This window comes from Panthera pardus, unplaced genomic scaffold, assembly GCF_024362965.1.
Source record: "Panthera pardus isolate Hobbes unplaced genomic scaffold, ASM2436296v1 HiC_scaffold_3, whole genome shotgun sequence".
NCBI classification, from domain to species: domain Eukaryota; kingdom Metazoa; phylum Chordata; class Mammalia; order Carnivora; family Felidae; genus Panthera; species Panthera pardus.
Window position 1 is genome coordinate 55,312,451 of NW_026526876.1, and position 14,648 is coordinate 55,327,098.

Here is a 14,648-nt window from a genome sequence, read left to right on the forward strand (position 1 = left end):
AGGGTCTTGTTGGTTGTTAGTGGGTGGGGAGGAGTCACCCAGCTAGGGCCTCAGTTGGGTAGCATGACCTAATGGAAAGATGTGGCTCCCACTCGCACCCCACACCCTCGCCTGTCCCCAGTACCCTGGGATTTGCAGCTTCATCTTCCTGCCCCCTCCACACTGAGACCAGCCCCTTAAAGCCCCGACTCAGCCTTTGCCCTCGGCTTTCCTTTTCATTTCTCTGGCGTCTGGTCTTCCCAGCACCCACCCGCCCGCCCTCTCAGGGAGGTGCCTCATGGCAGCCCGCCTCTCGGCACTGGTTTCCTCAGGAAAGGCCTTGGAAGGAAGCAGGGAGGGGGTTGGGAGCCGTGGGGGCCAGACTAACCCAAGCCCTCCCGCTGGACTGGCCGCCATGGGGCTGAGGCTGCTGGTCTCACTGTTGCTGCTCTGGACACAGGGGACCCAGGGGTCCAACCTGGACCCCAACGGGCGGCATGTCTGCACGGCCGGCAGGTGGGTCTTTGTAGGAATCTGATGGGGGCGGGGGGGTGCCTGAACTGGTATTGCGGCATTGCAGGGAAGGAGGACATGAGGGAAGAGGTCATGGGCTGAAGGGAGGGGGGCTTGGGGACAGCCTAGAAGGTGGTGGGTAGTCAAGACAGAAGGTGGGAAGGCCAGGGAAGGAAAGGGAAGGAATTGGGGACACTGTGGCTGTGACTCTTGGCTAGGCCTGCCTGATGGGGCTGAGGCAGCCTCCCACATCTCAGCCAGAGACAGTGATCCACCCGCGGAGCCAGTCTGTCTGTCCCCCGGCTGACCCCTCTCTGCCCCACAGCCCCTCTGCTGAGCTCCAGTGCTGCCCAGGCTGGAGGCAGAAAGACCAAGAATGCACTATCCGTGAGTAGCCAGAACGGATCCCCACCTGAGAAGAAAGGAGAACATAGTCCAGTGACCCTTCCTGCCTCCCCTCTTGGGGCCTCCTATTTCCCCTTCTGAGCCCTAGAGCTAGGGTCCATCCTGACAGCCCCCCCCCCCCCCCCCCTGCCCTGAGGGAATGGCTCTTGACGGGGCAGGGCGCTGGGAGCCAGTGAGAGGGGCAGAGTGTCCCCTGGTGGTGCCATGCCATCGTCCTTCCCACCTGGGTGGGGTGTTTTTCAGCCATCTGTGAGGGGCTGGATGCTTGCCGGGAAGATGAAGTGTGCGTGAAACCAGGCCTCTGTCGTTGCAAACCTGGATTCTTTGGGGCCCAGTGCAACTCCCGTGAGTCCTGAGTTTCATCTGGAGGGTGAAGTTGCCAGGCAGAACCAGGGAGGGGAGCGGGGAGGCAAAGCGGGTAGAAATGTGATCTTAAAACGGCAGAGCCAGAATCCCTCCAAGCCTCACTGAGGAAATTGAGGCCCAGAGTCAGGAAGTGACGCATTCCTGGAAGATGCCCTGAGTCATCTGGTTTTTACCCATATCCACAAAGCCCTACCCACACTTTCAGTTCTGGGCCCTTCACCATCCACAACTTCTCAAAAAAGATGGTGGTTATCCCTGTTGATCACAAAATGGACACGTTCTCCGTCTCCCTCGTGTGCACTTTATACATGTGTGGAGGGTGGAAGGAGATATCTGGCAGGGCTCTGCCCTGTCCTGGTGGGCAGGATGGCCAGAGAGCAGCCACCAGGAATCAGGGCTGAGAGGAGACGCAAGGGGGGAAATGTGGCTTCTCTTGTGACCCTCATGGTCAGTATCCAGGCAGGGGTGGACACTGGGACGCTCTGTCATCTCTAGTGGGGTGGGGGTGGAGGGAGGGGGGATGGGCATGAGAGAGAGGAAGGGACGTGAATGAAATCCTACTGCTGTGTGACTCTGGGCAAACCTTTCCCACTCAGGAACTTTAAGTGTGTTCTGGAGTATGAAGTGGGAGTCTGGGCCACTCCAAAGGCTTTCTGTAGTTCGTGAGTCTGAGGCAGGAAGTGAGCTGTGCCCTAGGAGGTTAGGCTGCCAGATGTTCAAGGGTCTGTCTCCGGCTCTTGGAGGGTGGGCCTGGCGCCTCTCTTCCTTGTGGAAGGGCGCGCGGGGCGGAGATCCGTGCCTGGCCCTGAGCCCACTGACCCCTTTATGTTCCCCACCCGACTCCTGCAGGCTGCCCGAGTCAGTACTGGGGCCCAGATTGCCGTGAGACCTGCGCCTGCCACCCGCACGGCCAATGCGAGCCGGCCACGGGCATGTGCCACTGCCAGGCGGAACGCTGGGGCAGCCGTTGCGAGTTCCAGTGCGACTGCAGCCCCCACGGGCGTTGCGACGCCGCGACGGGCGCGTGCCGCTGCGAGCCCGGCTGGTGGTCACCCACTTGCCGCCGTCCGTGCCAGTGCAACCCGGCGGTGGCGCGCTGCGATCAGACCAACGGCTCCTGCCGCTGCGAGCCGGGCTGGTGGGGCCGCCGCTGCAGCTTCCGCTGCGCCTGCCACGGCTCGCCGTGCGCGCAGGAGACCGGCCGCTGCGTCTGCCGGCCGGGCCGGTGGGGTCCCGAGTGCCGGTATGAGTGCGAGTGCGTGCGCGGCCGCTGCAACGCCGTCTCCGGCCTGTGCGCCTGCCCGCCCGGCTTCCGCGGCGCACGCTGCGAGCTGCCCTGCCCCGCCGGCAGCTACGGGCCGCACTGCCGCGACAGGTGAGCGGGGGTCGCGGGGCTGCGGCTAGGCTGCGGGGGGCGGGTGCTGACGCGGCTCACGCAGGAGCCGGGCAGAGGGACGGGCCGCCGGCGGTGGGGGTGCGGACAGAGCGCGGGGAGGGCGGGCGAAGGAACTGAAGGGAACGGGAGAGAAAGGGGATGGGCCCGGCAGGGGCGGGGGCGCAGGGGGAGCGTCGCGCGGTGCCCTCGGCAAAAACATACAGGGACGGGATGAAAGGGGGAAAAAGACCCCCGACGCCCCTAGGTCCGGCCTCGCCCACCCTACGTCCGGTTACTGTTAAACGGACAATAGGAGTACTAGCAAGCTCTATTTAGAAGCAGATAAAAGATGAACCACGTGACGAAATGATTGCAGGGTCCCTTTTAGACCTCGTGGCTTTCAAACTTTGGCCGGCCCCACCCACAATAAGAAATGGGTTTTAGGAGTGCCTGGCCGGCTCGTAGGTAGAACATTTGGCTCTTGATCTGGGGGTTGTGAGTTCAAGCCCCATGTTGGGCGCTGGGGATGGCGCTTACTTAAAAACAAATAAAACGAGCAAAACAACAACAAAAAGAAATGCGTGTTACATCCCCCCTATCTCATTCACACCCCCCTGTGGTAAAAGCTTAACAACATATACTTATCTTTGCTTCATATATATAATATATATTACATATGTGTGTATAGATACATATATGTGTGTATAGATACACACATATGTGTATATATACTGTAATGTTTTTGTTTTTCTTTTTTTGATGCTGGTCTGCTAAGTTGATTTTATGAACAAATGAGTCTGATCCAAGCATATGACTCCAAATAATTATCTGGGGGGAACCTTGTCAAGAAACTGTTAAGAATCAATAAGAAATTAGAATAAGGTAAACCTTGTTGGAAAAGTTGCTAAGAGAGTAGATCCTAAGAGTTTGCATCACAAAGAAAAAAGCCATTGTTTTCCCTTTTTTGTACCTATATGAGATGAGGGATATTAACTAAACCTACTGTGGTAATCATTTCACACTATATGTAAGTCAAGTCATTATGCTGTGCACTTTAAAGTTGCATACCGTTGGGGCGCCTGGGTGGCTCAGTCGGTTAAGTGTCCGACTTCGGCTCAGGTCGTGATCTGGCGGTCCGTGAGTTCGAGCCCCGCGTCGGGCTTTGTGCTGACAGCTCAGAACCTGGAGCCTATTTCAGGTCCTGTGTCTCCCTCTCTCTGACACTCCCCCGTTCATGCTCTGTCTCTCTCTGTCTCAAAAATAAATAAACATTAAAAAAAATTTTTTTTTAAGTTGTATACTGTCAGTTATATCTCAAAAAAACTGGGGAAAGCATTTTTTAATATATTTTTAAAGTTATTTATTTTGAGAGAGAGAGAGAGAGGAATAGGGGCAGAGAGAGAGGGGAGAGAGACTCCCAAGCAGGCTCTGCACTGTCAGCCCAGACCCCGATGGGGGGCTCGAACTCACAAACTGTGAGATCATGACCTGAGCCGAGATCCAGAGTCCGAGACTTAACTCCCTGAGCCACCCAGGTGCCCCAGCATTTTTTTTCAAACATAAGATAAACTTGAAATTATAGTGATGAAAACAGACATGTTTTAATTTTTATGGATCTTTATGTTATGAGATAGAAGAGTCACATTCATACCAGACCTCAGAGATGGCGTGGGTAGGAGGAAGAGAGGAGAAAAGATAGGAGGGAGAAGGTTGGCCAAGGTATCTTGGCTGCTCTGCCTGGGCTAATCCTGGGACCCTGGGAAGGATGGGTCCTGGAATGGGAAGTTGGAAGGAGAGGGCTGGAATCCTACGGAGATCATCTGTCCGGCCTTTTTGTTGTACAATGTGGGGAAACTGAGGCTGAGACCTGCCTGAGTGTCCTGGATGCTCTCCAGTGTCCCTGGAGGCCTGGGTGGGCATTCCATCCATGGGCTCCTCAGTGCTCCCATGACTCCTTCTCTTCCCAGCTGCGGCCACTGCAAGCAGAACAAGCCATGCTCTGCAGATACAGGCAGCTGTGAGTCCTGCGAGCCGGGCTGGAATGGAACCCAATGCCACCAGCCCTGCCCACCCGGCACCTTTGGCGAGAGCTGCCGGAAGCAGTGCCCCCACTGCCGGCTTGGGGAGGCCTGTCAGGCAGACACTGGGCACTGTCAGCGCTGTGACCCTGGGTGGCTGGGGCCCAGGTGAGGGGGCCAGCCTGCTCGGGGTGGGGGGCCCCCCTCCTTCAGGGTCCTCATTCCAGCCCTGGGATAGCTGGCCCCTCCCCCACTGGGGGCCTGCCTCCTGGCCAAGACTGACGGAAGAGAGAGGGGTGCTGATGAGGCCCCGGGCAGGCTTCTCTTCCAGCTCCCTCACCGCTCAGGTATCCTGCTCTCTTCCCCCTCCAGGGATCTGTAATCTTGTCACCTATGGGATTTGGCCCCAGGTTCAAGGCCCTGTTAACACCTGAGCTTCATTGCTGAGGCATAGACAGTTGGGGCCCTGAGTCCAGAAGCATGGGGGAAGACGGGTAGCACCTTTTTTTTTGGGGGGGGGGGTCTGCCCTGCCAGACCTGCCCTGCCCTCCTCTTCTGAGTCTCGCCTCACCTCAGATGTGAAGACCCCTGCCCGCTCGGCACCTTTGGGGAAGGCTGCACCTCTACCTGCCCCACCTGTGTTCAGGGGGCCTGTGATGCTGTGACTGGGGAATGTGTCTGCGACGTTGGCTACTGGGGACCCAGGTGAGAACTGGGGCCCTGGCAGGGAGGCACGGGCCTCGGTCAGGCGTCAGTGCAATCTCTGTCCTAAACTTCCCTTCCCGGGGCTTCTCCGCCTGCCTCCCGGATACCCACCCAGCAAGCTCTTAATGAAGAAGTTGTCCTCCTGTTGTGAGGTCTGCACCTTCTGAAGAAGGGTCAGAGTGATCTAATCTTAATCTCAAAGACCTGGCTGTGGAACTAGGCCGGGGAAGTTATTTAGGGGTGGGACTCCCAACTCCATTGTTGTTCCCGTGAGGCCTTCATGTGGTGAAACATAATCAAGGTCAATGTCTCCAATGTCAGGTTTTCCGCCTCTAGGACAGAATGTAGTATCAAATGGAAGAGACCTCATCTCATAGAAGAGAGGACCAAGGCCCAGAGAGTTTGGGGCAGGGCCGGACTCAGACCTCCAGACCCTGAGGACGTTTCTCTGGATGCTGTTGGCATCTTGCTTATTTCACATTAGTGTTGGATGGGCTAGGGACGAGCATCATGAGGGGTGGATCTTGCCCTATACTCTGGGGTATACCCTGGGGGGCTGGGGACCAAGGGGCAGCTTGTGGGGTGGCCTCTCTGGAAGATGGGCTTAGGGGCTAGGGGATTCTCCCAGACATGGCCAGGGGTACTTAGAATGTCCTCAGAGGTCGGAGGAGTCTGCTTGGGCATCCTCCAGGGAAGTCTGCATGGCAGGGGTTGGGGAGCAGTGCCCAGAAATCCACCTTCCCCTGTCCCCTGCCCACCCCTATCCCTTCTCACCAAGCCTTCAGCCTGTTTCTCTTGTCACCCCATAGCTGCAACACTTCATGCCCATCTGGCTTCCATGGCAACAACTGCTCTATTCCCTGTGAATGCCCAGAGGGATCCTGCCACCCTGTCTCTGGGGCCTGCCAGCTGGGTAAGGTGAAAAGGCGGGTGTGGGGTGCAGTGACCAGGGAAAATGGGCCCTTTATATGGCTTCAGGGACGTATCACTTGCCAGGGAGGCTGGGCTCACTTCAGAGACATTCCCTATACCTGAAATCTGTATGGATGCTCTGGAGACCCCTGAAGATATGATACGGCCCTTGCCTGCTGAGACACCAGGCTCGCATCCAGGGCTGACATCCGTGAGCAGGCAGGTCTGGACACCGGGATGTGCATCAGGCGTGACAGTTGGGAGCAAGAGCTTGTGGGACATGGGCCATGAAGAGGGGACAGGGTAGCAGAGAGGCTGCCTTGGGGAGAGGGCCTCCAGGCTGGGCAGAGCCTGTCTCTCTCAGAAGAAGGGGAGGGACCCACAGGTGGAAAATTCCGGGGGGGAGGCAACTCAGAGCTGGAGATGAGATGCGATGTGTGGAAGACAGGAAAGCCCTGAACTTTCGGCCATCCCCCGCTCTCCCCAGGGCCTCACGGTCAGGATGCCGCCCTCATCGCGGGCATCCTTGTGCCTCTGCTGCTGCTGCTCCTGGGCATCGCCTTCTGTGCCTGCTGCTGCTGGGCCGCCCGGTTGGACCCCAAGGACAGGTGAATGCCGGCTCACCCCTTCCCCACCCCCAGCTCAGGCCACAGGGTGGGAGCAAGGTAGCATCTGGTTTCCTTTCAGCGGCGGGGAAGGGCTGGTCTTGTCGCGCACTTAGAGGGCATGAGGTAGTTGGCAGTGGCCATGGCCTGGAGACACCAGGTCGGCTGCCCGCCTTCCCTGCGAGTGTCCGAGTTGCATGCGTGTGCGCAGTGGGCGCTGGGCACCAGGATGGCAAATCTCAAACCTGCAGCAGGAGGCCGAGGGTTTAGGGACCAGAGGGGGAATGAGGGGAAGGCAGAAGCAGCAGGGCAGCTCTGGGCAAGGAGGGGAAGAGACGAGGCCTCAACACCCTCCACCACCCTCGAAGGAGAGTACAGAAGTCTGAGCAGTGGTTTAGCAGAGATAAACAGAAGTTCAACAGAAGCAGAGTTCAACAGAAGTCTGAGCAGTGGTTTAGCAGAGTAGCTTCCTGAGAAAAGGAGATAATAGGAAGGATTTGGGCTTGCGGGGGCCTGCTGCAGGGGAATGTTGCTTGCACAGGGCTTTGTTCCTTTACAAAATCCCTTGGAGACTCACAGCAGCAAGGTTTAAAGCAGGGAATGTGGGGGCAGGAGGATTAGCGTTCTCAATTCACAGAGGAGGACATGGAGGCCCAAGGTGACCCAGCCTGTCACTAGCATGCACAAAGCCCCTGCTCTGTTGTTCTGGATTCTCTGTCTGGTGCTCTCTTATTACTTCGTGCACTGAGCCTTGAGCACGTCCTCCTCTGTGCTATGGGGGATTCACAGATGAGCAGACCCAATAGCCCCTCCCCTGGGGGTGGGGAAGAAGCCACTCACCGGAGGCCAGGCCGGGAATGACAAAGGCCGTCAGAGGGTTGGTAACAATGAAGCAGCTTGGGGATGGGGTCAAGGACAGGCTTCCTGGAGGTGGTGCCACTTCCAGAAACATAGCTGAGCTGGGGACTCAGCCAGATGATAACACAAAGCTGCATTTTGGGGAACCTCAGCAGGTGCCTGGAGCTATACTGGGTCCTGAAAAAGAGTCTCAGAGCTAGGAGTTGTCCCCACTTTACAGATGAGGAAACTGAGGCCCGGAGAGGGGGAAGCCAGAACCAGAGCTGCTACCCAGTTCTATTTGAGCTATGCTGCCCTCTCTGACAGGCCCAAATCTCAGGCTCAATGGTTTGGGTTTTACTCTGTTGTCAAAGGGCACCGCCGAGGTAGACAGTCGCTGTGTCGGCCTGCCTCTCTCACATCGTTCTCTCCTGCCCCCACGCTGCCCCAACCGGTGGTCTTGTGCACTGACTGCCCTCCTTTCCCCTCAGGCCAGCAAAAGATGAAGCCACCGTGTCCAGGGTGAAGATGCAGGTCTGGGGGGCGCTGACCAGCCTGGGCTCAGCGCTACCCTGTGGTTCCCTCAGCAGCCACAAGCTTCCCTGGGTGACAGGTGAGTGTGGGTGCTGCAGGTCAGGGGCTGGGACGGGACAAGGTCTTCCATGGAGCTCCGTGCCTGACCCAGAGCCCCCTGCAGTCTCACACCACGACCCGGAGATCCCCTTCAATCACAGCTTCATTGAGCCGCCCTCCGCCGGTTGGGCCTCGGACGACTCCTTCTCTTCTGATCCTGAGTCTGGCGAGGAGGACGAGGGCCCTGCCTACTGCGTGCCACCCCAAGAAGGTAACCAATCCCTCAACAGCCCGCTTGGCCCCGAGCAGCCCTGCCCACTACTTCTTTATTCCTTCAGCAAACGTGTATCAGCTGCCCATTCAAGTGCAGGTCACTGTTGCTGGCTGCGGACATAGTAAAGAACAACACGGATTCCCATCCTCACCAACCTTCTAGTGTGGTGGGCAGGAATCAGACACGTGTAGGACCGGGTGATGCACGCTTTGATGGGGGGACAAACACGTAGGGGCTCATAATCCAGCCATGTCAGGGGTGATTAGGGGCAGGGAAGATGTCTCCGTGTTCGTGATATTGGAACTGAGCCTGCTAGACTCAGGAGTCAGGAGTCAACAAAGTGCAAGTTGAGGAGGGACGGGAATGGTGTTTCAGGAGGACGGAACAATGCACGTGAAGGTCCAAGGCGAGAGGGACATGACTGTGTGGCACTGAAAGAATGTTAGCTTGGTTAGAGTGTGGCATTAGTTCAAAGTGGGAAGGGGTGGGGAGAAAAGTGTGTAGAAGGAGTAGGCTCTTCTCCTGTCTCTGTACCCTCGCCCTCTTCCTTGCCCCACTGATGAGGATCCCCAGCAGATGCTAAACTGAGTAAACAGGACGGACTGGGGTGGCCAGCCCAGTTTTGGCCAAGCTCTTCTGTCTCCTCTGCCAGGGATGGCCACTGTGGCCCACGGAGAGTTTCCAGAGGCCAGCCTGGCTGGAGGTCCCATCCCTCCCCCTGAGGACGCCTCCACACCATTCCCTATCCCACGCACTTCCAGCCTTGCACGGGCCAAGCGGCCATCAGTCTCCTTTGCTGAAGGCACCAAGTTTGCACCACAGAGTCGCCAAAGCTCAGGGGAGCTCTCCAGTCCTCTCCGAAAGCCCAAGAGGGTCTCCCGTGGGGCCCCACTGAGTCCGGAAAGCCAGGAGGCTGAGGAGTCCTCGGGCCCGGAGAAAGCAGAAACGGATGAGACCCTTCCTGGTGCTGCCAGCCCCAGGGATCCAGCCATTGGCCGCCGCCGGCTCCCACTTGGTGGCCGGACAGTGGCTGAGCGTGTGGAAGCCATTGAAGGCAGTGTCTCAGAGGGCTCAGGCTCCGTGACCACGATCTACATGCTGGCAGGGACACCCCAGGTATCTGAGGGCCCCGTCCGGTCTGTTCTCCGTCGTTTTGGTAGCTTCCAGAAAGGCCAGGCAGAGCCCAAGGTCAAGAGTGCCATCCCCAAGCCGCCACGCCGGGCCCTGAGTCGAAATAAGGACAGCCCCGGGCTGGCCTCCAGCACTGCCAGTCAGAGCCCCAACTTAGCCCCGAACCATGAGCTCACTAGGGCCTTAGAGTCTGCGGGAACTGGACCAGAGGAAGTGGCCGGGGGACTAGGCGATGGCACCAAGAACTCGGGGAGGGCCCAGGAGCTGACCCCTGAGGGTGGCCCCCAGGAACAGGATCCCCAGAAGCTGTCTGATGAGGAGGGGCAGGAGGAGCCTCAGTATGAGAATGTTGCACCCATCTCTGGGCCACCAGCACCCTGAGAACCTTGAATTGGGGGAGAAGGAAGACTATGGATGGAGGGTAGGCATACAAACTGCCCCTGGCTCAGATTGTGTTTTGCTGGAAAAAGATCCCAGGGCCAGGAAAGACATACCAGAGCCTCTGCCCTTTCGTGGGGAAACGTCACAGTTGGAGGCCAGTTGGCTCTGGGCCCTGGCAGTGCTCTGGGAGTGGTCTCGAAGGCCTGGGCAGCGACCCCCATTGGGTGTGGTCAGGAAGGGGAAAGAGATGACCGTGGGGACTTTTTCTCTGTTGTCCTGGACTCTGTTTGCCCCCAAAGGCTATTCTTTTCTTCATTTGGAGAACATTTGTCTGAAATGGGAAACAACCTAAATATTCAATGATAGAAGATTGGCTAAAGCAAGATTGCTTATGATACTTTCCTAAACAACCATGAAAAATCATGTTGTGCAAGAAGATTTAATATGGGAAATATGGGAGACTGTTTATGCTTTACTGTTAAGTGTAAAAAAGTACGCTTTCTTCTTATAAATTTCATTTCCTTTTCCTTCACGATACATGTTTAGAATCCTTCCGTTTTGTGTGTGTTTTGTGATTGTTTTGCAAACTCTTTTTTTTTTTTTTTTTGTATATGCATAAAAAAGATTCGGGGGAACAGCATCAAGTGGCATTTTTTTTCTGGGAGGTGAGATAGTGGCTGATATTTATTTTCTTCCGTCGTAAACTTCTGTATAATTTGTAAATGTTCTATAGTGAACATTCTTTTTACTTTTCTCCCTAGATTTAATTTTTTTTTTACAAAAAAAATTAAAAAAAACAATGTTGTTAAAAATAAAAAAGTACTAACATTACAGATATGTATAGAGTAGAAAGGAGATTCCCCCTTTCCCCAGAGGAGTCTGAGGGACAGGGGAGGGGCCAGACTTACTTGTCATTGAATGCCTTTTGGTTCTGAATTCTTTTCTCACATACTTGAATTACCGAGTCAGGACAGAAACAGCAGCTCCCTCTTCCATCCCAGAGCTCAGAGAATCTTGCAGACAGCTTAGATCCTTCCTTTTAGAGGTTTTCCTGTGCACATATCGTTGTAGAATTTGGTTTTTTACTTAAATATGCTCTGGATATCTTCTGATGTCAGTAATTATAAAGCTACCTCTTTTTATTAAAAAATGGCTGCATGGGATTCCATCATGTGGAACTAACACAGGTTATTTAAACCATCCCCTACCCATGGGAAGTTGGGTCATTTCTAATTGTTTTGATACAATAAATGATTCGGTGTACAACTTTGTCCGTATTTCTTTTTGCACTCATGGAAGTTTTTTCTGTAGAAGAGATTCCTACAGGTAGAATTGCTGGGTTATAGGGTAAGAACATTAAACAATTGAGTACTGGGGTGCCTGGGTGGCTCAGTCACTTAAGCGTCCGACTTTGGCTCAGGTTGTGATTTCACGGCTTGTGAGTTCCGGCCCCTTGTCGGGCTCTGTGCTGACAACTCAGAGCCTGGAGCCTGCTTCCGATTCTGTGTCTCCTTCTCTCTCTGCCCTTCCCCGCCTTGTTCTCTCTCTCTCTCTCTCTCTCTCTTGTAAAAATGAATAAACATTAAAAAAAAAAAAAAAGTAACCATTTGGGTACTTACTCCAAATTACCGTCCAAAAAAGTTATGTGGTTTTGCATTCTTGCAAATGATGATAGGAACTGTGTTCCCACACCCAGTCTAATAGGTTGAAATGGTGTCTCATTATTATTATTATTATTAATTTTATTTTTTTTAATTTACATCCAAATTAGCATATACTCCAACAATGATTTCAGGAGTAGTTTCCTTAATGCCCCTTACCCATTTACCCCATTCCCCCTCCCACACCCCCTCTAATAACCCTCAGTTTGTTCTCCATATTTATGAGTCTCTTCTGTTTTGTCCCCCTCCCTGTTTTTGTATTATTTTTGTTTCCCTTCCCTTATGTTCATCTGTTTTGTCTCTTAAAATCCTCATATGAAGGAAGTCATATGATATTTGTCTTTCTCTGACTGACTAATTTCACTTAGCATAATACCCTCCAGTTCCATCCACGTAGTTGCAAATGGCAAGATTTCATTCTTTTTGATTGTCGAGTAACAACTCCATTGTATATATATACCACTTTTTCTTTATCCATCCATCCATCGACGGACATTTGGGCTCTTTCCATACTTTGGCTATTGTTGATGGTGCTGCTATAAACATGGGGGGGGGGCATGTGTCCCTTCGAAACAGCACACCTCTATCCCTTGGATAAATGCCTAGTAGTGCAATGGCTGGGTCGTAGGGTAGTTCTATTTTTAGTTTTTCGAGGAAACTCCATACTGTTTTCCAGAGTGGCTGCACCAGCTTGCATTCCCAGGTGCCTCATTATTTTAGCACAATAAAAATAATAAAGTGATAACATGCTAAAGCTTCTTTTTTTTTTTTTTAAATTTTTTTTTTCAACGTTTTTTATTTATTTTTGGGACAGAGAGAGACAGAGCATGAACGGGGGAGGGGCAGAGAGAGAGGGAGACACAGAATTGGAAACAGGCTCCAGGCTCTGAGCCATCGGCCCAGAGCCTGACGCGGGGCTCGAACTCACGGACCGCGAGATCGTGACCTGGCTGAAGTTGGAGGCTTAACCGACTGCGCCACCCAGGCGCCCCCATGCTAAAGCTTCTTAAAAAGTTAACATCTTTGTACAGATAAAAGTGTTTTTTTTTGCTTTTGTTTTTTTAGCCATCAAAAATTATATCATTAAAATGTAAATTTCTATGATTATTCTAAGGTTGAGCTGCTTCTTGTATCTTTAATAATTACTTGTATTTTTTCCTATGAGCTATCTGATTATATTCTTTCCACTATTTTATTTTATTATTTTATTTTTTTAATGTTTTTATTTTTGAGACAGAGAGAGACAGAGCATGAACAGGCGAGGGGCAGAGAGAGGGAGACACAGAATCGGAAGCAGGCTCCAGGCTCCGAGCTGTCAGCACAGAGCCTGATGCGGGGATCGAACTCACAGACTGTGAAATCATGACCTGAGCCGAAGTCGGATGCTCAACCGACTGAGCCACCCAGGCGCCCCATATTTTTTTAGATGTTTATTTTTGAGGGAGAGAGTGTGAGTGGGGCAGGAGCAGAGAGAGAGGGAGACAGGGGATTCAAACCAGGCTCCAGGCTCTGACAGCAGAGAGCCTGATTAGGGGCCTGAACCCACAAACAGTGGGATCATGACCTGAGCTGATGTCAGATGCCTAACCTACTGAGCCACCTGGGTGCCCCTCTTTCCTCAGTTTTCAGGTGAGGTGTTTCTCTTTTCCTCACTGATTTATAATTGCCTTTATGTGTATCAAGGATATGAATTCTTTGCCCAATTTGTGATTGGTCGGTTAATGGTGTTTATAGTTTTTTTTTTCCCTCTGTAGAAATTTAAAGTTTAAAAAAAAAAATTTTTTTTTAACGTTTATTTTTGAGACAGAGAGCATGAACAGGGGAGGGGCAGAGAGAGGGAGACACAGAATCTGAAACAGGCTCCAGGCTCTGAGCCATCAGCCCAGAGCCCGACGCGGGGCCCGAACCCACGGACCGCGAGATCGTGACCTGAGCTGAAGTCGGACGCTTAGCCGACTGAGCCACCCAGGCGCCCCCTTAAAATAAATTTTTTAACGTTTATTTATTTTTGAGAAATAGAGACAGAACACGAGCGGGGGAGGGGCAGAGAGAGAGACACACACACACAGAATCCAAAGCAGGATCCAGGCTCTGAGCTGTCAGCACAGAGCACGATGTGGGGCTGTGAAATCATGACCTGAGCCAAAGCTGGATGCTTAATCAACTTAGCCACCCAGGCACCCCAGAAATTAAAAAAAAAATTTTTTTTAATGTTTATTTTAGAGAGAGAGAGCAGAATGCAAGCAGGGAAGGGCAGAGAGAGAGGGAGACAGAATCTGATGCAGGCTCAAGGCTCTGAGCTGTCAGCACAAAGCCCGATCCAAGGCTCAAACTTGTGAACCAAGAGATCATGACCTGAGCCGAAATCAGCTGTTCAACTGACTGAGCCACCCAAGTGCCCCAGTGCCCTAGAAATTTAAAATTTTAACTTAGTCTTTTTGTCTTATGAGTTTCATGTCATTTTTAGTGGAAAGGTCTTCTCTACCCTAAAACTAGTGAAACAATCATCTGCATTTTCTTCTAGTACTTTAAGTGATTTTATTTCTTTATGATTTGCCAGCAGTGCTGGTTTTGGAGTTTTAACATCCTTGATAAAAAGACTGAAAAAAGGGGCACCTGGGTGGCTCAGTCGGTTGAGTGTCTGACTTTGGCTCAGGTCATGATCAAGTCCCGTAACAGGCTGTCTCCTGTCAGGGAGGATCCTCTGTCTCTCTCTCTCTGCCCTTCCCCCTCTGTAAGCTCGCACTCTCTCTCTCAAAAATAAATAAACATTGGGGTGCCTGGGTGGCTCAGTCGGTTAAGCGTCCGACTTCAGCTCAGGTCACGATCTCGTGGTCCGTGAGTTCGAGCCCCGCGTCGGGCTCTGGGCTGATGGCTCAGAGCCTGGAGCCTGCTTCCGATTCTGTGTCTCCC

General features: G+C 53.2%; 1 protein-coding gene across 2 annotated transcripts; it reads left to right on the plus strand.

Moving 5' to 3' along the window:
- The first annotated feature begins 31 nt into the window (after positions 1-31).
- SCARF1 (scavenger receptor class F member 1) lies at positions 32-11,340 on the plus strand. Of its 2 annotated transcripts, none has more exons than XM_053892594.1 (11): positions 32-495; positions 818-879; positions 1,141-1,242; positions 2,113-2,638; positions 4,606-4,824; positions 5,233-5,361; positions 6,171-6,274; positions 6,761-6,881; positions 8,207-8,328; positions 8,413-8,559; positions 9,215-11,340. In XM_053892594.1, exons 1-11 carry the CDS (start codon positions 278-280, stop codon positions 10,072-10,074), a joined length of 2,610 nt encoding a protein of 869 aa, XP_053748569.1. In that variant the 5' UTR covers positions 32-277; the 3' UTR covers positions 10,075-11,340. The 2 variants fall into 2 exon arrangements, with proteins under 2 accessions (XP_053748569.1, XP_053748570.1); XM_053892595.1 differs by having other exon boundaries at positions 8,450-8,559; positions 9,215-9,576.
- Positions 11,341-14,648: the final 3,308 nt, after the last annotated feature.